Below are 24,302 nucleotides of genomic sequence, written 5' to 3'. Positions count from 1 at the left end.
CCTTAAAACAACAAAACTGCCATTATGTTTTTCTTTAAAACTTTTTGGAAGATAGATTTCAAAAATTTTAAGAGTTTTTTCTGCTTTGCAAGAGTCGACAATAATAATATCTTTACAAGAACTAATATTTTTTTCTAACATATCTTTCAAAGAAATCAATTTTGTTTTATCATTTTGTAACATGTTTTTAATTTCTTGATTGATTGACATTTTAAATTAATACTCGGACAGACAAATTAATGCTTGAACATTTAAAATTAAACAAATTTTGAATATTTTAAATTATTCGTATGTATATTAGGGTGTATGTGTTAGGGCACGTCCGACAGTGTTTTTTTTATAAAAAAACAGAATATTTAAAAAATAAATAATGAAAACTAAATTAAATATAAAGATAAATAATATAATGAAATAATACTGGGTACGTCTATTGATGTATTTTATCACTTATAGAATATTATTATTATTTTTACCTCCTGATGATTGCAAAACAATAGATTTCGTCGAAAATTTATTAAGGGTGTTATGTATAAGGTACGTCCAAAAATTGTTATAAGTAAAGAAAATTTTCAATTATTTTTTTAACAAGCTAAATAAAAATTTAAAAAATTTTTTAATTATATATTAAAATAAAATTGGGTACGTCTATTGATCTGTTTAGGTAAATATTATTTATCAAGAATTGCTTAAACCTCCGGTTAAGATTAAAAATTTTAAAGACGTTTTAAAAATCGCTTTAAACAAGAACCATTGGTATTTTTATTTCACAATTGCCCGTAAATGTAAAACGCAAGCGTGGTACTTAAATCTTATTGAGTTGACAGTTCAGTAAAAAAGATATATACTTTTTTAAAATTCAATTTATAATCGAATATAGTATAATTTATATTTTTGATATTTTTGGGTACGTCTTAAGACGTATTAGACGTAGCCTAGATCCGCCCCTGGAGAGTTACTAGAAACAATTAGACAAATAAAAGTTTTTATATCATGCAGGGACAGATACAGTCAAAGATGAGACTTTTATGAATGAGAAGTTAAGCGAGAATGAGCTGTGGTTGATGGAACTAGAAATGATAGCTCCGTTGAGCAGCAATCGTGATTTGTAGTATTTGTAGAAATGAAAAAGAAATGTAACTTTACGACAATAGGAGAGAGGCTCAAGTTTGGCAGATAGAGCGGGTCCAAAAACTTTTACAATGCGGTTTTGGACCTTGTCTAGAAGATAAAAAAGATCATTAGAAGAACCAACCCAAACATGACAACAACATTCCATATAAGAGTAAATAAGATTTGTAAATGTCAGCGGAAATTTTTTTAAGTAATTGGAACCCTAATCATAGGGTTTTTTTTTTTTTAGGGAAGGTCTCTTGCCCACTTTTTTTCAGGAGGACTCTAACCCAATAGCCATCGCACTGCATATAAGAGTGTTGAAAGTATTGCGATGGTTGTTTGTAGTAAATAACTGAGTTTTGTTGGAGTTTAAATTCACATGCCATTGCAAGCCCCAATATGTTGTAAGATCAGATTCAAGATTGGTTGATTCAAGATTCAAGATTGATTCAAGATTCAAGGCTGATTCAAGATTCAAGATTGGCTGATTCAAGATTGTTGTAAGATCAGATTCAAGATTGGTTGATTCAAGATTCAAGATTGATTCAAGATTCAAGGCTGATTCAAGATTCAAGATTGGCTGATTCAAGATTGTTGTAAGATCAGATTCAAGATTGGCAGATTCAAGATTCTGCAAGCCCCATCTGAAGTAAGGAGAGATTCAAGATAAGCTGCCTGTTCTAACCGACCAAAAAGAGAAGACTTTTTGTCAAGATAATTATATAAAGTTGATTCACGAGCGAATAGGGCCACTTTAAATGTAAGGTTTTCAGTAAGATAACTAATGTAGATAAGAAACAACACAGGACCAAGGATAGAACCTTAAGTACCCCAGAAGTTACTGGTAATGAAGAAGAGTGTTGGCCAACGAGGATGACTTTAATAAAGCGGTTAGAAAATAATGATTTGAAAATCTTAAAAACTTTCTCAAACACACCAAAAGAAGCAAGCTATCTTTCAGTTAAAGAAGTTAGCAAGTTAGTAGTAGACTAAGATGATCGTAAACCGTATTGATTTTTGCGAAAACCGCAAAACCTTGCTAATAACAGAGAGTAGACTGATCTGACGATAGCTGAAGGGGTCAAAAGGTTTACCAGAGTTTTTTTAAAAATTGGAACCAGAGATGTCAATTTCAAGCAGGCAGGCAGAAAATAAGATTCAGTCAAGTACTTATTAAAAAGTTTAGAGTTTAAGTCAAAAAGAACGTATACATACACCCCCCCCACCCTATATCTGAAACTCCAAAAATATCTTAGAAATGGAGGATCTTTTTTTATTTCTTTTATATGCGATACAAAAGTATTTCAACATTATTCCTCCACCCCTTCCCCGTCGACGACCGACCTCAAAAAAAAACTTGGATCCGTCACTGATATGCTCCAATATTCTCTCGCGTCATTCTAATATCATTCTTTTTTCAATTTTAAATGCTACAACTTAGATCTAAGCTCATTGATGTAATTTGGTTTTGAGAGTGCTTAACTCTTTTAATATAAATATAAATAATATAATATAAATATTAAATGAAACGAAAATGAATATGTCGAATGCTAAATTGTATTTTTGTATGCAAGCCGTACTTTTTTTAAACTTTCTTTTCTTTATATTTAAAAGCTCCAAACAATTTTTAATTCTTTTAAAATTTAAAAATTTATTTTGCTTTTTTTTAGCGCTAAGGAGTGATATAGACGAAACTGTTTGGACATTGGGGGAGAATGGCAAACTCTACTTTGTTAACAAATCTCCGATGGCATGGTCTGACGCAAGCCGTGAATGCCGAGAAAAGAACAGCAAATTAATTACATTAGATAGTAAAGCCAGCGAAAATGTGTTCAAACAAATAATAAAAAACCAGAAGCATGGTTTGTATTGGTTAGGTAAATATATTTTTCAGTAGTTTATCATATTTTTAGTTTTGAAAACAAGTTGAGTATAAAATGGTTATGGTTAATGAAAAAAATGCATTTACTTTCATAAAGTAAAACAAAGATTTCCCAAGAGTAACCCCGAGCAAAATCGATAGAACCTCCCTTAGCAGCAGTTATTAAAAATTCTTCTAATTATTTTAACAAAGTTTCAATTAGGTTTCGTGCTGTTGGATCAAGCACTTGTTATTCAGTGAACTTTGTCCACTGAACAACAATTGCTTGTCAAACAACATCGTTTACCAAGCTACCGTAAGCTCAAATAAACCTCAATACAACGATAAAGTATACATTGGAATAAGCGAAACCTCATTTAAGCTACGTTATGCGAACCATCTAAAATCCTTAAACATAAATAAATATAAAAACGACACTGAGTTGTCTAAGGAAGTATGGGAACTAAAGGGAAACAGTTTTACAACTTCAATCAAATGGAATATTATTAAACGCTGTAAATCATACAATCCGGCGTAAAAAACTTGGTAGCTTTGTTTTAAGCGAGAAATTCGAAATATTATTTTACAAAAGAAACAATCTGCTAAACAAAAGAGGCGAATTAGTCTCTAAATGCAGACACAAAAATAAATTTCTCCTTTCATTATTTGATAGCGGAGATTAGTTTTCCATTACGTCTTCTTGTACTATAACGTCAGAACTCATTCTACTGTAGTTTGTAATTTTTAAACGGTTTTTTTATATTTTTGATTTTGTACTTCGTGGCTGATGGTTGCCGTTAGAAACTTTAAGTTCCATTAAAAATTGTTTTTTCTAAAATTTAAGTATATATATATATATATATATATATATATATATATATATATATATATATATATATATATATATATATATATATATATATATATATATATATATATATACATATATATATATATATATATATATATATATACTTATATATATATATATATATATATATATATATATATATATATATATATATATATATATATATATATATATATATATATATATATATATATATATATATATATATATATATATATATATATATATTTATATATATATGTATATATATATAGGGGAGCTGCCTTAATTGAAACACTTTAGGTATAAATATTTATTAACCAAAGATGGCTTAAATATAAAAACATTTATGATTTGATTAATACAAACAGACAACCCTACTATACTTTTAACCATAATTTGACTTAATTGATTGCCCTGTTTTTGAAAATGAATTTTTTTTGGCAAAGCTATTTGTTCCAAGGCAACTGGTTCCCTAAATTGGAACACTTTAATTCCTTAATCAGAACAGGTTGCTATTTTTTTTAAAAACCACCAGTAAAATCAACAAAAATTGATTAAAAATGATTTTTATCTTCACAGTGAAAATTCAAACAGTTCATTCAAAACTTATAATATGATTAATATTTACCCTGACAAACTGAAAGTCTACAAACAAAAAGTTGTATTAAAGCTTCAACTGTCATAACGTTCATAAAGCTTCAACTGTCATAACGTTCTCTTAATTTATTGATTAAAAATGACTAAATAAAGTATTATTTTAAGGTTTATGGTTGTTACAAAGTATTTTTAAATTACGCTTGAACTGTTAATACAACCTTTTGATTTTATTACTGAAGGAAAAAGCTAGGAAAGGAAGGTAGCTAGCTAGGTAAGGAAAAAGCTATAGATCCAATCAAGGAAACTTTGGACTATTTTGTTATATCACTGCAACATCATGCTTGCAGCAACCATTAAGATAAGTTTATATTGTTATTTTGAAGTTTAAACCCCATCAAATTAAACACAAAAAACCGTATAACCTATAGCAATATAAGTTTACCCAGCGCAACAATATAGCGTGAACCCAAAATTAGACCACCGAAAAAAAATGACGCAAAAAAACTCTAAATCAATGGTGCACGTGCATTTTTTAAGAAATAACTTTCAAAATTTGTCAAAACGTAAAAAATAAGGCGTCTCACTAAAAAAAATGCAAAATATATCCATAATTCATTTTTTTCAAAAATAAATGCAAGTGTCCCAATTAAGGCGCCAAAAAAAAAATGATGCGGTTTCACACGGGTGAAACCTCATAATTTTTTTTTTTTTTAATCATTAGATAAGTAATAAAAAACTACATAGGATTATATCGATAAATATTTTTAAAAAAGGAATCAAATTTTCAAAAATATAAAATGAAAAAAAAACTAAAATTGTGTGGTTTTAAGCGACGTTCTGATAAAAAACGCACTCTTGAGAAAACATTGAATCTTTTTAAATATTAACTTTTTTTATTATTATTATTTTTAAAAAAACTTATATTTAAGAAACTATATTAAATTTTTACATTTTTTGCAACAAAAAAGTTCATTACCCACTATATATTTCTTTGGTAAACTGTTTTCTATGCTCAACCATTCCCGACACATTGAATTCTCTCATTGTAACATTTCTTATTTATTTATTTTTTATTTATTTATTTTTTGCCGAATTTTTTATTTTTTTATTTTTATTTTTTTTTGTACTATAATACAATGAGAAAAATTGTTTTCATATATAATAAATGGCCGGAGCAAGAAGAAGACAATATTGTCTTATCGCGAATAAAGAAGACATTATTGTCTTATTTACATTGGCGCCGTCAGTAAAATTTAAAAAACTTAAAACACAAAAATAGGTAAAATAAAAAATAAAAATATTTCCACAAAGATATTACAAACTATATAATAAGATATTAAAATTGCATAAGTTTGCAATAATAGCATATTTTAATAGGAAATAAAAGTCAGGAAATCAAAACAAAAATAGGTGATGACTTATTCAAAACAAAAATAGATGAAGACCTTTTCAGTTTACTTATTTTATTCCATGATCTAATTTTAAGTCGAAGTTTTTTCCTAATAAGAAACGTTTACTTTGAGTTGTTCTAAGGAGACGTTTTGAAGAATGTTATTTTTAATAATTTTTTGAAAAAATTCGTTCCATAGAAATGGTCCACGATATCGAATTTTTTTTTTATTTTTTTTTTATTTTTTTTTTTTTACAGCTTCAATAAATTTACACATCGTTACATTACAACTACATGACAATATAATGCAACGTAAAAAATAAATATAATATAACATCATATTACCACGAATAACATATCATAATAAAAAGTGGTTTAACAAGTATAACTAAGTATAACGTAAGCTAATAGTGTTTTTTATCATAAAAACTATTAGTATAAATTAAAAATAAAAGAATAAAAATAAGAAAAAATAAAAAAAATTTCTGTGTGTGTCTGTGTGTACTTAACACTTTTTACAACTTTTTTTGCAACTTTTAATTGTTTGGCTACCGGTGTTTGTTCTTCGTTATCGTTTTAATGTGATTGCTCAGCATTGTTTTGTTCAGACAAATCAGTACTATTGTTTTAATGTGATTGCTCAGCATTGTTTTAATGTGATTGCTCAGCATTGTTTTAATGTGATTGCTTAGCATTTTTTTGTTCAGACAAATCAGTACTATTGTTTTAATGTGATTGCTCATTGTTTTGTTCAGACAAATCAGTACTATTGTTTTAATGTGATTGCTCAGCATTGTTTTGTTCAGACAAATCAGTACTTGGCATAATAGAGTCTACACTTTGCGTTAAGGTTAGCAATTTTTACAGCTTCCTCTGTAGTTTTTTCTTCATCTTTTTGTTTGAGAAACTCGATCACATTTTCTTCGGTAATACATATTCCGCTAAATTTTGACATGTTGCACTGCTTCAATTTCTTAACATGCGATTGATTTCTGGCTTGAAAAAATTGTTTCAACTCAATCTTGATACTATTTTTACATCGCTTAACACACGCTTGATACCTATAAAAACTCGAAGTAAAACTCTAAAGATGGTATTCGGTGTGCAGTTGGAGTAGGTCTTGCGAAGGCTGTTGAAGATGATAAAGCTGTGACTGAGCAAGATGGTATAGGTGCTGCGGAAGCTTCTAAAGATGATGATGGTAAATTAAACGTTTGTGTGATTGCTAATGCCTAATGATTTATGTTGTTTTTATTAGGTGGAAGTTCGCCAGTGTACTGAAAACCAACGACTGCGTGCAAGCGTGTAAAACGTATACCTCTCTGGTACAGCAGTTTGAGCTACCGTGGAAAATTTTGTTTATCTAAACTATTACATTTTGAGTCTTTGTAATACTTGGTAAAAAATTCTCTCCACACTTGTTTGACATGACAACAGACACCTCTATCCAATGTTTGAATTTGTCACCTCTATCCAATGTCAAAAAAGCTCAGCACTAATAATAAGTAATAAATAAAACAATAACTGGTTCATTCTCAACTTGTAAAATATATTTATTGACGTAATTCACATATATAACTATCATGTGAACCATTTTGAGACTCAGATGATGAGCATGCAACATGTACCCATGCTCCACAAATTAAACACTGGATCATATCCTCCTCAATGTCCTCATCACACATGAAGCAGTACCAACGCTGAAAAAACTGATCCAGAGGGTGCACCATCTTTTAGTTCATCTTTCATCCTTTTACGTTTAAAAATTACCATCGGTGGAAGAAAATTGCCAGCAGCATTCATACAAAAAACACCAGTGGTTGTAACACCCTTCTCAGCACTGGAAAGAGAACCGACCTGACGTTTTCCTTTTTTGCTGCTATGATTTGTCTGGACTTAGGAACTTTTGACACATTAGTTTTGTCCATATTGTAAATATCCTTGGCCTGAAGTGAATGCTTACCCAGGATATATTTAAGCTTGTCATAAAAGCCACCAAGAGCTGCACGGTTGAAGCCTGAGACTCTGGCAATTGATGTAGGCTCTGGCTGCGCAAACTCAGTGTAGGGTGCCTTTTCATAAAAGAGTTGTACCAATCTTTGCCAGCAATTCTTTTAGCTTTATTAAAGTTATGTGGCAAGTTGTTAGCCTCTGCTAACTGAAAAGCTAACTGCATTAGGTCCTTTCTAGTGATGTTAAACATAATTCCTTCAACCAGCAGAATGTGCTTGACCAGATCTTCTTTGACTTTAGGTGAAAGATTTGTTGACCTGCTCCTCACTTTTAATCCATCTCTTGCAAACTTGTTTTTGTTCAGCAAATGACGTCTTAAAGTGGGTTTAGAAATGCCATACAATCTTGCACACTCATTAAGCCCACAAAACCCATCTTTGTAAGCAAGCAGCGCTTTTTTTTAGATCTTCTTCAGTCCATGTAGCTTCCTGTCTTCTGAAAACAAAAATGCAAAAACCTTCTGTTAATATAGGAAAATGTGTGTGTAAAACTAAAAAAAAGTTGCAAAATGTAACATAGTGAAAAGAAAAAAAAATAATTAGAAAAGGCAAATAGGCTTAGATAGATCTAGATCAGAAAATGTGGGTAGGGAAGTTTTTAAAAACAAGCCAATAATACTAATTATTAATCAAATAGGCCTACTAATTCCCATTTAAGAGAAAAACAATGAGGGAAGGATGAGAAAGACTCAGTAGAGAAAATAAAAAAGAAAAGAAATAAGCTAATATGAAAGCTAAAAATATTAACATAATCTACACCTAAGTATAAAAACTCTTTTAAAAAAAGGCATGATACTGATACTAATGATAGTGATAGATTATATCATAAGTTTTATAATTTATAGGCCTATCTACTAGATTTAGATAAATCTAGGCTAAAAAATGCAGCTAAATCTAATAATCTAGTTGATTTCAATTTTAAGTCTATGTACTATGTTTAATTTAGAAATGTGAATAAAATATAATAACAGGTAGTCTATAACAAATTGACAACGTATAAGTATGTTTGCAGCGCCTAAAAAGTACTACAGATCGGGTAATTAGTACCACAGGTACGATTTACCCCACCATCACAGGTAGGATTTACCCGACTATGACTAAACATAGTTTTCTACTTCAGTGTTTTAATGGGCAAAGTGAATCGGAATAAAACGTATTTATTAATGAAGAAGAATGGATGGGCTAACACCGTAAAAAAATATAAATAAGTTACGTATATCCACGCCTGCAAGGTACGACTAGTAGGACAGTCTAGTTATTACATCAAATAGTGTAAAAAAAGGGAAACAGACTTACCTCCTTTCTCTAATGTTCGATTCCGCCATTTACCTGCTGGCTTGATTTTATCGTGTTTCCGCCAATTTCAACGAATCAGAAAAAGAACAATGACGCTGGTACGAATTGCACAGCGGTACTAATTACCCCCTTTCCCCTATGCATAAACCAGTCTTTACCAGGCCTTTTTTGATTGAGAGCAATTGATCTTCGCGTTCAAAGTAATCACTAAGTAACTGGAACACATGTACTATCATTCTTTCTGTTTTATTTGAGAATACTGTTGTTGTCCTGAGTTATGGAAACCTTTGTTGTTGTTAATTTTGCGATCTTTGAGTTTTGAGACTGGAACGCCGTGTTTGAATGCAGGTTTTCTCAGTGACGTACTGTTTTCTTTCGTATCAATGCAGGTATCTTCCTTTTTGAATTGAATTGAATTTTGGAGTTGAATTGAGTAAGTGATGATTATATTGAGAAATAACATAATAAATAATTTTCAATGAGTAAGTAATGGTTGTATTGAGAAATAACATAATAATTCATTTTTAATTAAACCAAAATTAACATTAAGGTAATTAGATAAAGATAGGTATTTAGTCTCTTGCGAAAAAATAGACTAAGTAATTAATCGAGTGTGCGGTTTTATCAGAAAAGAGTTTTTTTTTTACTTTTTTGATTTTTTTCAACTCTTTGTTCTAGCTGCATAAATATTATAAAATCAGAATGGAAATTGAATCCCCAACAAAAGAGTGCTAAAATTACTTTTATATCAGTTTTGGTTTTAGAGCTATTTTGTTCGCAACGATAAGAAATGTATAAACATTTTTGGCTCCCCGTTGAAGTTAAATACAAAACAAACAAACAAACAAAAAAAAATTAGAGTTGAATCGGCACACAATTTTATCAATTCGAACAAAGGAGATAATTCAGTATTCAAATCTTTTTTTTTTACTTTTTCCTAGTCATTTCCATTCAGTTTTATTTGATAATTTCGATAAGTGGTAATTTTTAAACGTAAAAGGATGAAAGATGAACTAAAAGATGGTGCACCCTCTGGATCAGTTTTTTCAGCGTTGGTACTGCTTCATGTGTGATGAGGACATTGAGGAGGATATGATCCAGTGTTTAATTTGTGGAGCATGGGTACATGTTGCATGCTCATCATCTGAGTCTCAAAATGGTTCACATGATAGTTATATATGTGAATTACGTCAATAAATATATTTTACAAGTTGAGAATGAACCAGTTATTGTTTTATTTATTACTTATTATTAGTGCTGAGCTTTTTTGACATTGGATAGAGGTGACAAATTCAAACATTGGATAGAGGTGTCTGTTGTCATGTCAAACAAGTGTGGAGAGAATTTTTTACCAAGTATTACAAAGACTCAAAATGTAATAGTTTAGATAAACAAAATTTTCCACGGTAGCTCAAACTGCTGTACCAGAGAGGTATACGTTTTACACGCTTGCACGCAGTCGTTGGTTTTCAGTACACTGGCGAACTTCCACCTAATAAAAACAACATAAATCATTAGGCATTAGCAATCACACAAACGTTTAATTTACCATCATCATCTTTAGAAGCTTCCGCAGCACCTATACCATCTTGCTCAGTCACAGCTTTATCATCTTCAACAGCCTTCGCAAGACCTACTCCAACTGCACACCGAATACCATCTTTAGAGTTTTACTTCGAGTTTTTATAGGTATCAAGCGTGTGTTAAGCGATGTAAAAATAGTATCAAGATTGAGTTGAAACAATTTTTTCAAGCCAGAAATCAATCGCATGTTTCAAGCCAGAAATCAATCGCATTTCGATATATATATATATATATAGTATTTTTTTACCTTTATTATCTTTTAAAATTTATATATATATATATATATATATATATATATATATATATATATATATATATATATATATATATATATGTATATATATATATATATATATATATATATATATATATATATATATATATATATATATATATATATATATATATATATATATGTATATATATATATATATATATATATATATATATATATATATATATATATATATATATATATATATATATATATATATATATATATATATATATATATATATATATATATATATATATATATATATATATATATGAAAAATAAACCGACAAGAAAGCAAGTTAAATAAAATGTTGTAAAAACGGGAAACTTACACAATACCACTCTACATTATTACATATTTATTGTATATCATATTTATACTATCTTATACTATCAATAAATTCATATTTATAAACTAAATTAAGTCCTCAGTTTATTGTCAGTTTAGATGACATAAAGATAAAATTAAAGCTTCAACGTTCTTTTAATTTATTGATTAAAAATCACTAAATAAAGTATTATTTTTAAGGTTTATGATTGTTCCCAAGTATTTTTAAATTGCGTTTGAACTATTTCCACAACCCTTTGATTATATTACCGATTAAGTAAGGAAACTGCAATATCATGCTCGCAGCAACTTATAAGATAAGTTTGTATTGTTATTTTGCATTTTAAATCCCATCGAATTAAACACAAAAAACCGTATAACCTATAGCAATATAAGTTTACCCAGCGCAATCAATGTAGTATGTACACAAAAATAGATCGAAAAATGTACGAAAAAAAATGACGCAAAAAAACTTTAAATCAATGGTGCACATGCATTTTTTGAGGAATAACTTTCGAAATGTTTCAAAGCGTAGAAAATAAGGTGTTTTACTAAATGAATGCAAAATATATCCATAAATACTTTTTAAAAAAAATAAATGCAAGTGTCCCAATTAAGGCGCGGATCCAATTATGGCAACTTTTATTTGGCTTTAAAAATTTCTGTTTTAAATCTGACGACAAAGTCGTACTTGAAATAAAACTGAGGCACCGAAGGAAAAAAGATTTATAAGTAAAATTAAAAATGTTCCCAAAATAAAATGTTGCGCAACAAGTTTTTATTCTTTTACTGTTTTGAAAATGTAATATGGAATATTATTGTTATTTTTAGGTCTCTCTGAAGATCTTTTTCACAAATGGTCTTGGGAAAGCGGAATTGGAACATTAGAATATTCAAATTGGGGCACGGGTCAGCCATATCAAGAGAGCGAGTCTCCAGGGTGTGTTTCCGTAAACTCATTAGGAAAGTGGCATGTATCTGATTGCGAAGTGGAGCGAATGTTTATATGTGAAAGACCAGATGATGGCACATGTAAGATTATACAAATTTATTCTAACGGCTGTGTCCGTTATATTGTCTCAATAAAACCCAGCAAGCATATACGTCCATAAGACATATATACGACGTCATTAAGACGTCACAAGTCCGTAGGACGTTCTTTTGACGTCCAAAGAATTTTTTGTGTCCACTAGGTACTGGGTATAGTATTAAAAGTTATACAAGAATCACTATTTTTTATTTCTTTATTAAAAATTTTATACAATTATATAAAAATCTAAAATTTGAATTTTAAATAGGTATATACATATTTTTTTAACCATGGTGAACATAACCCTTGAGGTGGCATAAGCGTATATAATATGTACACATCAGAATTAGAAAAAATCCAAACCTGAAAAAAGATAATCAGTAAGTAATCAGTAAGTAATCAGGAGCATAATGTTAAATCACAAGCATACTTCCACATGCTGAATGAGAAGGTATGAGAAAATAGTTCATAAAAGAAAAAATGGCCTTGTATCTGAATTTCCTTAGATTTCCTTTCATCTGCTTTAGAAGTTGAGGATTACATTTCTTTCTATTTCAAAAATTTAAGCATCATTACATAAGTTGTCATACATTAATGTAATGTATGACAACATAAGTTATCATACATTATATAAGTTGTCATGCATTCTTTTTATTTCATACAATTTAAATTTTAAATGGTTGATATGATCAAACAGTAGACTAACTTTCCAGAACTTGAATTATGCTGTATTTTTTAATCTTTACTATTAAAACAAAACTGATTCATACATACAAACATTCATTCAACAGACCTTGTAAAAAAGAAAAACTATGGCTTCTTAAACAGGTATCAACGACTATTATATAACTTTAGAAAAAATTGCAACAGCCTGAGACAACAACAATAAACTCAACAACAAAGCTTCAAAACACTGAAACCCCTCATTCATCATATAATCAACATTATGAGCAATAACCTAATATCTATTAAAATAAATACTTTTATACAAAAAGTTGAAGAAAAAAAAAGATTTCCTTTAAATAAATATTTTACCTGTATTTTTTAACACTAAAAAAAAATTATTATACTAATAAAAACTTGATATTTCAATGTTTATTGTAAAGAAGATCTTTTGAACTGAATAAAATTTGTTGATTTAATATACAATTAATGTAGACAGCTGTTTTCTGTTTTTCTTTTTTCTGTTGTTGTACTTTTTTTCACCATTTAGTACTGCAGGATTGTATCAATTAGTACTGCATTAAAAAGCTCCTAAGAATCAAAGCTAAATGCAAACATCAGGTTATATGAATTGGATGAATCAAAATAACACCTCAAACAAATATCAAGCTCGTTAAGAATAAAATGAATCAACAAAACACTTGCAAAGAATAGTTGTTAACTACTCAGCACGAAAAAAATGTATCCTCTATGTAAAAAGATCAGATATGTGTTAAAAATTATAAACCCTGCCACTATACCAAATTGAAGAAATACGGCCTGAGTCAGATATTGCTTGAAACTTTTCATAATCATTACTATTTACATATTAAAATCATTACTATTTACATAGAGCAACGCATACACACTATTAGTATATTATTTCTGTGATGAAAACATTGCCTAAATTATTTGTAAAATGATCCGCATGAGCTATTTTCTTGCATTGTTTTGACCAAAAACTCTTTATTAAATAAAACAATTACATTAAAATAAAACTTTTATTGTAGTTGTTTTAGTACTATTTTAATTAAATATATTTTGATATAACATTTTTATTTTAAAACATATTAAAAAATAGCTATACCCTGCCTTTTTTTATTGAAATCAACTATATATACAAAATAAACATTCTTTTAAGAAAGTCAAAGCTCAAAGAAATTTATGTAAATTCTATTTATATCTTACATATATGTAGACATTTTATATACTGACAGTATTCATATATATATATATATATATATATATATATATATATATATATATATATATATATATATATATATATATATATATATATATATATATATATATATATATATATATATATATATATATATATATATATATGTATATATATATATGTATATATGTGTATATATATATATATATATATATATATATATATATATATATATATTTATAATAATATATAATAATATATATATAAAATATAATATATATATACAGTACTGGACAAAACATTTGCAACCAACATCGAACAATGCTAAAAAGTGTTCCTAATTTTATATGTCTTAAAAACGAAACGAACTATACTACCACAGCAAACAGTTCAGGAGTCTGGAGTCATACCATGCCATGACATGAACAATCAGCCGACAGCATACAGGCAGAACTTCGTTGACAAGTGCCATTTTGCAGCAGACAAAACAAGTGCAACTTTTTTGGTTTGTTTTATTTTTTTAAGTCTGGTCCATGTCACGGAAGTTTTTTAATAATTAAAGGAAGTGTCCAGAAGTTTCCAGAAGCATGCAGAAGTTTCCAGAAGAAGCATCTAGAAGCATCCAGTAGCATCCAGAAGTATCCAGAAACATTCAGAAGCATCCAGACGCATCCACAAGCTTCCAGAAGCATCGAAAAGAAGCATCTAGAATCTTCCAGAACAGGTTCACACAGGTTCATTTTACATGTAAATCATGAGACATTTAAATCGACCTGTAATTCAGTCAGTATATGGAAGTCAATCAGTCAGTATTATCAAGACTGTTTATCGAAGTGAGTTTTATCAAAGTGTTTTATCAGAGAACATCAATACAAGAAGTGAAATACAACAAGTGTTTCATTACATCAATACAGTCCGCATCCAACCAAGACGTTGTGTTCCACAGAGCATTATTGTATCAACACAAGGTAAATGTAACACGGTAAGCCTTGAGAAGCGTGATTATTTATTTTTATTATTTTTATGACTTCAAGTGCAAAAATGGCTCCCGACAGTCTTGGATTGGAACTAAGAAAGAAAATTATTGGCGATTACGTAAGTGGAATGTCACAAAAAAGTATTTGTGATAAATATCGCGTGAAAAAATGGACCGTATCAAGACTATGTTCCAAATATCGTTCTACGGGCAAGTTGGCAGCAGATAACAAAGGTGGAAGACCGCGTTCCACCACTTCTAGAGAGGATTCTATGTTCTTCAGATCCGTCAAGAAGGATCCCTGGATATCATCAGTCGAGATACAAAAGCAATTAGAGCTGCCTGTATCAGACCGAACAATCAAACGACGTGCTGTTGAAGCCGGATTGTTTTCTCGACGCCCTGCAAAGAAATTGCTGATTTCACTTAAAAACCAGAAGAAAAGGCTCCTGTTTTCTACATCTCATATTGACTGGAATGTGCAGTAATGGCAAACTGTCCTGTTTAGTGATGAATCGAAGTTCAACATCATTGGGAGCGATAGCATTTGCCGTGTACGTCAACCGGCCGGAAAACGCCTCGATTTACGCTACTGCCATAAGACCGCGAAGCATGGTGGAGGCAATGTAATGGTCTGGGGGTGTTTTTCTGCTAAAGGTCTAGGTCCAATACATCGAAACGATGGAATAATGGACCGTTTCATGTATAAAAATATCCTGAAAGATGTTATGTTACCTCATGCTGAATGGAATATGCCAATAAAATGGGTTTTTCAGCAAGACAACAATCCGAAACACACTGCAAAAGTAGTCAAGCAGTGGTTTCAAGACAACCACCTATCGGTGATGGATTTGCCACCTTAAACTCCGGATCTCAACCCTATCGAGAACCTATGGGAGATCGTCAACCGCAGAATTATTCGTGAAGGTGTTCGTAATAAGGATCAACTGTTTAAACAAATCCAAAAGGCCTGGGCAGCGATTCCACAAAGTTTCATTGATCACCTGATCGAATCTATGCCTAGAAGATGCAAGGCTGTGATCGACAACAAAGGATTCGCCACGAAATATTGATAGCAAAATACAGCTTGGTCAACATTTTGTCGAGTTGCACTTGTTTTGTCCAGAAGGAAATCAACTTTTTTTAATACTTTTAATTAATTTATTAATTTTCGTGTACAAATAATGAACTTTGTGATGAATAAAACTTGAAGAGCTTTGTCTCTAAACATTTACACTTACAGTTATTTCTCTAAATTGTAAAAATGCAGCACTTTTATATAAAGAAACTAAATTAGCATTATTTGGTTGCACTCGTTTTGTCCGATACTGTATATACAATATATTACATATATATATATATATATATATATATACATATATATATATATATACATATATATATATATATATATATATATATATATATATATATATATATATATATATATATATATATATCTTTAAACAACTTTAAAAAGTATTCTACACAATAGAGTGCTCAGTGTTCTTAAAAGAACAGAGCAATTATATATTAGTAGAAAATCACTTAACTAAATTTTTTTCCATTTGACACTGTGTTTCATCAACAAAGATTCATCAGAAATGAATGATCAAATTAATAAAACTTCAATTTATACCAAAAATTAAATTACAGGAAGTTGCAAATGTCTTAACTACTGTAAATTTTCACACATTTGTGGAATTTGCTGACACTATTATAAAAAGAATTCTTTAGAAATGATTACTTATGCTATTTTTTTAAAGTTTTTTTAAAAAAAGGGTAGTTAATGTAAATATTATTTGAACTCATTTATTTTTATAGTTTTTTAGGAGAAACTTATTTTCGTGCCTACATTTAGAAATTAATTCCGATCTTTTGTTTAATAAGCATTCTTGCACATGCAAATCAAGAATGCTTATTAAACAAAAGATCGGAATTAATTTCTAAATTAATAAGCATTCTACACATGCAAATCAAGAATGCTTATTGCTATCGTATTAGCTTATGAGCAGCCGTGGCGCAGTGGTTAGAGTTCTGACTCAGAACCCAGAGGTCCTGGGTTCGACGCCAGCTCTAGCCCAACAAGCGACATTGGTACGGAAAGAAGCGTGAACTTCCTTTAAAATGCTCTCCCGTGGTGCTCTGTGATAAGACCTTCAGGACTTCTGGGGGCACCTGAAATAACTACAAAAAATAGTGTGTGTACACACACACACACACAAAATAGTGCACACACACACACACACACACATATATATATATATATATATATATATATATATATATATATATATATATATATATATATATATATATTGTTATTTATATATATATTCATTATATATATCACGGCTGTTTCACTCAATATAAAGTCGAGCGTGACGCCATGAGTTTATCAAAATAAAAGTATTTCCACATAAAAGGTTTAAAAATTCACAAACTTTAAAATAAAAGTAACTTTTTCTATGAACACTTTCATCTTCAGTTTAAAAATATAAAAAAGATCCATTTTTTCTTGTTAAATAAATATTTACATTAGGTGGAATAAAAGTAAGTATTGCTAAAATATTTTTAATGATTAAGAATCACTTTTCTGGTTTTCGCATATTTTGCGGAAAACCTGAGTTAGGCTAACTAAGATTTGATAACATAGCTCTGTGCTTGATAGTTGAAATTTGAAACACTTAGCCATGAATGTCCAATCTTTCAGATTCCAACGTCATCCTGGTAATTTTTCTATAAAAAGACGCATTTAAATTTTTTAATTCTTCGTTTTTAAATGCAAAACGTAACTTTTTTGATGGATGACGTAAGTTATTGAAATTTCAACCTTTTATACAAATGAAAATAAAAAAATTATTTTATGTACTTTCTTATCAAATATGTTTTCAAACTAGGCTGATTTAGAAAAAATTAATCTATTTTTATGCGTAAGTTTTTGATCGTTTTTTAAAACAATTACGTGACCTTAAAACTTTACTACACCGTTTCAAGATGTAATTATGAACTTGGAATTTGTAAAAGTAAGATGTAATTGAGAAATACAACATTTAATTTAGAAGTCGCAATATGTAATTAAGAAACACAACATGTAAATAAGAAATCGCAATATGTAATTTGAAAAACAAAAGTTGTAATTAAGAAATCGTAATATGTAAATGAGATTACATTATATGTAATTGCGAATTCAATGTAAGCTTAAAGGTCATTATAAAAAATCTTTTTGAACATGCATTTTAATAAGTTAATAATATCAAACTTAGCATTTGTATGCACCAGTAATACAGTAATGGAATTGATTGTTGCGTTATTTGTCAATATACTATGAATAGAAAGTCTGTTATTAAATTGAATCCGTGCAAGCATTTATTTCACCAAATTTGTTTACAACCACTTTTGGAACAACCAGAACCACCTTGTCCAATTTGTAGACATGAAATACATACAAGTAAACAAGTTGAAAGAAAACATTATGTTTTATCTTCATCGAATCATAGAAGATGAGAAACTGAATCTGCTGAGCGAAACGACGATTGGGTGACTCTGACGCAAACCTTAAGTTTCAAATATAAGACAGCATACAATTGGGTCCGCAGTGGAAACTTAAATTTTATTGGAAGAGGTGGTTTTAAACGAAAAAAATTAACCGATAATCAAATCGAAGTAACACTAACATGGATTGAAAGTGACTGTCAGTTGACATTGGTGGCCATTAAAACAAGGATAATGAGATAATTTAATATTAGCGTCAGCACAACCATAACTGCCAATTACCTCGAAGGTGACTATTTTTATTTAAAAAAGTGCACAAGGAACCTAATACAATGAATAGTGATGAAAACAAAAAATAATGAACTGAATATGTTTGGAACATTAACGAACAAATCACAAATGGTCATCAGATAGTTTGGCTGGATGAAAAAATTTTTAATCTTTTTTGTAGAAAAACGCAAGGACGTGCCAAACAGGGGAAAAGAGCAATAATGAAAGGTGCAAACATAAATTTGATTGCAGCTATATCAACAACAAATATCGTCATGATGGAAACTCGTAGAGGATCATTTAAAGCAGATTCTTGTAACGAATGGATGTTAGCTTTGTTTAACCAGTGGGTTACATCCGGAAATCGTTTAGAGGATTTGGTTGTCGTAACAGACAATGCTCAATGTCACGCTCGTTTGGAAAGGGCGTTTGAAAATTCACCGGCTAAGTTGTTACGATTAGGGCCCTAAAGCCCAGTGTTAAACCCAGTGGAAGCTATTAAGTCCAAAATAAAAAAAACCTTAAAAATTTGATTCACATTCCACCTGTATTTGGTGCTGGGATTATGGAACAACAAATACAGTATTTAGAAAGAATTGTTACTGCGGCAAAAAATACAATAATGGGAGGTGATTGTGCATGCGCTGTACAACATACGACCACACATTACGCAACGATTTTAAATATGGAAGACGTCCAAGTTGGTGCTTAATTAAATATTGCAATGATTTTTAATGACGTTGAACACAAAAAATTTATTTTCATAAAAATTTAAATTTTAAATTTTTATGTAAATAAATTATTTGTGTTTTATTTATTATTCATCTGAAATCTCAACTAAATTTTTCACAAACAATAGTAAAAGAAAGTTTTAATTGACACCCAATAGGATTTTTCTAGTTACCGTCTTAACCTCAAATGCCTTTTTCATGACTTTTTATATTTAATTGATATTATATTATTATTTCGAGCCGTAAATTGCAAAGTATATTAGGACTACAAAATTTAAAATACAAAAAACTTTGTATTCTTTATACTTTTCTCAATTACAACTTTTATCTTCTCAATTACATCTTATGATTTCTTATTTACAACTTTTATATTCTAAATTACATCTTGCGTTTCTTAATTACAACTTTCAAGTTCTCAATTACATCTTGAAAAGGTGTAGTAAAGTAATGCTATTTGCTAATAATGTCTGTTTCAAAAATTAGCATGAGTGCTAATAAGCGCGATTTGGAATAAGTTTTATTAGCAAAGATAAAATCCTGGCTGCGTAATTAAAAAAAGAACTTAGAAATAGTTCCAAATAACATATTTTTATAAAACTCTTTTAATTTAAGTTCCTTTTGATCATCTCATTCATGAAGATTTATTTTTTGGGTTAGCTGTTTTTATTTATATTCAGGACCACCGAAAGCTTTAATGACGCCCCAGGAAAATTATCTTGTAGGCGCCCCTAAGAATCCGAGATTTTAAAAAGAATTTAAATTAAAAGTTTACTCTATCATGCATATTAGGGTGTCCGAAAAAAAAAAGACTATACCCTCAAGTTTTTGGGATTTGGTCTGTAGAAAAAGAAAATACCCTATGTTATGGTTCATTTAGTCGACAATTGCAAGATATATATTTTGAAAATCTGGATACAACAATTTATAAATTTTTATGTTTATAAATTTTTGTAATAGATTTACTTGTTAAGTAATTTTAACTAGTACAGATGTGTTCACAATATCAGTTTTTATTTGTTTTTAACTTGGAATATTTAAAAACGAAAATAAAGCAAGGTGCAAAGAGAAAATACAACTGCTCTATTAGTCCTAGAATAACTGTTTACCTTCTTAATTATCCTATAAGCAAATTGCTTACAAACCAACTACTGTCTGTGTAAACTCTGAAAAAAGCTACAGATCCAGGCCGTCAAAGTTTCACATTGCGTGTCCAAAAAAACATCTTGGATTTGGATTTGTGTGTTTTAAAGGAGTTTGTTAATCATTTTGGGATCAACTGTGTTCTTGCCGAAGTTATTTCTGTTTGGATCAAAGCAGGTTTTGGAGATTATATTCAGAAAGGAGATCAAGTAAGGAGTAACCTTTAAAATAATGAATATTTTTTCATTTGGTACTCGTTTTTTGTTAGCTTAACTGTAATTGTTATCAATAAAATAATTTTTTATTATTTACTTAGGGACAAATTAAAGAAGTTCATTAAAAAGTACGCTAAAATGCTAAAAATAAAATCACTTGATTTTAAAGATAAAACAAAACATAACATTTTAGTAGAAGAATTTAAATTTGAGTTAAATATTCTTTTTAAATATTTCAAAAATGGATTTTGAGAAGAAAATAAGAGCATCAAATAATGATCTGGAAGTAGTTGAAAATGATCTAGAATTCTTTAAAGACCAAATGAATGAAAGGAAAATGTTCATTGAGGAAAAATATGATACAGCTTACAGAGCTAGAACTGAAAAGAGGAAACTCAGAAATCTATCTATAGAAAAACAAAAACAAATAGAACCAAAAACAAAAGAGATTTATAGAGTTCAAGGAAGCCAGGATAGTAGTATTTCAATATGTAGTAAAAATTTAGATGGATTTGAAACAGCCGATTGCAAATTTGACTCTTCAACAGATGATGAATTTGACGAAAAACTTATAAAGAAAAAAAAAGGTAATTGTGAACTATTACGTCATTAAAAATAATTTTTATTTATAATCAAGGATTTATTTTATTTCCAGAACAACTTTATTATTGATAGAGGCATAATAACTTAACAACTAAATTAAATAAAAAAATTAATTAAACACGTTAGATTAATGAAAATGACTAAAATAATCATAGAGCTTACTCCTGATGAGTTTATTGAAGCAACATCAATTGTGGCAGCAAGATATAGTACTGGAATACGACTTCAGGCCGCAATTATGTCTTCCATTCTTTACAAATCTATTGTTAATTTAAAAAAAAAAACATCTCTAGGTCTTCTGTTCACAGAAAACAGTTTCAGATGATTCAGTCAACAGGGGGCCTTCTGAGAAAGCAAATAATTGATTTACTAAAAGGTAAAAGACTAGTTCTACATTTTGACACTAAACTAGTTAAAGAAATTTCAGAAGACCTTCAAATATCTGTTATTTATGACAGATTGGCTGTGAGCGTTAGTTCTTCAGTTGCTCCAGATTGCAACAATATATTGCTTGGGATTATCCAATTAGAAAATGTGTTAATCAACTATTTGCTTGCTCCAGCAATACAACCAGTAGTAACACGGGGAAATATGCTGGAGCAATTCAATTACTGAGAATAAAACTTAACCTCCCTTTAATATGGTTGTTATACAGGCATCACATATATGAGCTGCATATGTCTCACTTCATGGAAGTACTCACAGGAAAGACAAAAGGTCCCTATAGAGCATTATATTCGAAGTTAAAAAAAAAGGTAAACGAAGTTGTAGAGAAGTGAACACTCTAAATAGTAGCGTAAAAATGAGTTGGGAGTCTAGAAGTTGGTTCGGTGTTGTGCACTCTTGCAAAAGATGCTCTTACTTTCTGTTCAAAAGTTCTGCTCAAAAATACTTTTGCAAGAGGTGATTATAGAAATCTTTGTCAGCTTGTTGCTTTTTATCTTGATGGAAATGTAACTAATTTTAAGTTCTATCAACCTGACGCTTGTCATGAGGCTTATTTTTTTGCAGATGTACTTTACCTCCTTACATAGGAAATGCCAAAAAATGTTAAAATAATGACAGAAAAGGAGAAAAATGAGGTACAGAAGGAAGTTTTTTTACCGCCATTCTTTATGCACCATGTTTTTTAAAAAGCTCTCAGTCTACCAAAGCACCCAAGAATGACCTTGACGATTTCAGGGCAAGTCTTAAATTTCAAGAGCAATACGATGACCAATTAGGACAGTCATTAACAAAGAGTACAAAACGACATTCTTGGTACTTATCTCCTCAGCTTGTTGTACTAGCAATTGGAGATCGTGACGTTGAAGACAATGAAAAAATAAAAATGATTAATAACCTACATATATTTCCTATGCCTACATTCCATATTGGGTATCCTCAAATTATTCCAAATCCAATAATCAAATTCTTGATTCCGAAGCAACATTATCTCTTCTGGTTGGTCCAGAGTCTTGGTATCTTTTTAAAATAATTGGAATTTTAAAAAGCGAAGTTAAACAATCGGTTTACGGTGGAGTAAAATCTTGGGATAATACTGAAAGATTTCGTAAGTTCTGTTTATTTGTAAAATATCCCTCTTCTAATAACGATTGTGCAGAAAGAAGCATCAAGCTTATACAAGACTTTGTGAAGGCATCTACAAATGATGATCAAAGGCAAAATATAATGCTTGTTGCAAAAGATCAGAGAAAAAAATTACAAGCAAAAATGCAAAAAGATCAACTCACAAAGGCATATCCTTTATAACTGTTTTCCAATGCGTTTAATTTAATAAAAAAAAGGTTTTTAACATTGTGATTCCTTTTTTCTCGCTGTAACGGTTGTATATTTCATTATTTAATTCTGCGAAATAAGTTTGTAAGTTATATTTATTGAAGGAATTTATCTCAGTAATATGCGCGTAAAACCGTAAAAAAATATAAATCTCTCTGAATTTATAATTACACATCTAGCAAAGTTGCTAACTTTGGATCAAAATTTTTTATATATTCTATCTTTATAGACCAAATCACATAGTTTGGAGGGTATAGTCTCTTGATTTTTAAATTTTCGTCACTTTTTGGGACAATGCATATGCATGATTTCATACGCTTTTGAAATGATTTATTTTTAAATGATACATACAGTATCTATATTAGAATATAGGTTGTAGACCCTTTAGATGTATTTGTAGACCCTTTAAATGTATTTGACTAAAGGAGTAAAAAGGGAAAATTCCTTCAAACAATTAATATGCATAATTCACTCCATAAAGTTGACTTTTTTGACATCATTAGCGTACACTTGCGCTAATTCACGAAATTTTATCTCTAAAGTATCTGGTTACTAATTTTTTAATCAGATGATTGAAAATCTTGAAGAAATAGTTTTTACAATGTCAAATCTTGATAAAGTTTTTGAAATAAAATGATCAAGGGTGTTGAAGATAATTACCTCAAATTGTTGTTCCGGGCTTTCATTGCAGAACGCTGTACTTGCAGATTTAATGCAAAATCGTTTTGCTCTCTTTTTTAGTTTAGTCAGAAGTTTTGTTTCAAAGCCAAGAAGACCTGCAACAGCTCCTGCTTCAGCCAAAACATTATTCCATGATAAGAAGACGCAACTAAGATCACTAATTAGTTGTTGAATGAGAACAACTTT

At 29.5% G+C, this 24,302-nt stretch overlaps 1 protein-coding gene across 1 annotated transcript in view; it reads left to right on the top strand.

The window, feature by feature from the left end:
* Positions 1 to 24,302, top strand: part of LOC100201610 (uncharacterized) — a 50,042-nt gene that overhangs the window by 5,377 nt on the left and 20,363 nt on the right. Inside the window, exons 2-3 of the mRNA XM_065797983.1 lie at positions 2,784 to 2,990; positions 12,143 to 12,343. Coding sequence (XP_065654055.1) covers positions 2,784 to 2,990; positions 12,143 to 12,343 — 408 coding nt within the window. The remainder of the gene's footprint in view (positions 1 to 2,783; positions 2,991 to 12,142; positions 12,344 to 24,302) is intronic.

Source organism: Hydra vulgaris, chromosome 05 (assembly GCF_038396675.1).
Source record: "Hydra vulgaris chromosome 05, alternate assembly HydraT2T_AEP".
NCBI lineage: Eukaryota > Metazoa > Cnidaria > Hydrozoa > Anthoathecata > Hydridae > Hydra > Hydra vulgaris.
The sequence above is the reverse complement of the archived record's forward strand: the minus strand, read 5'-3'. Positions and strand labels throughout refer to the sequence as shown.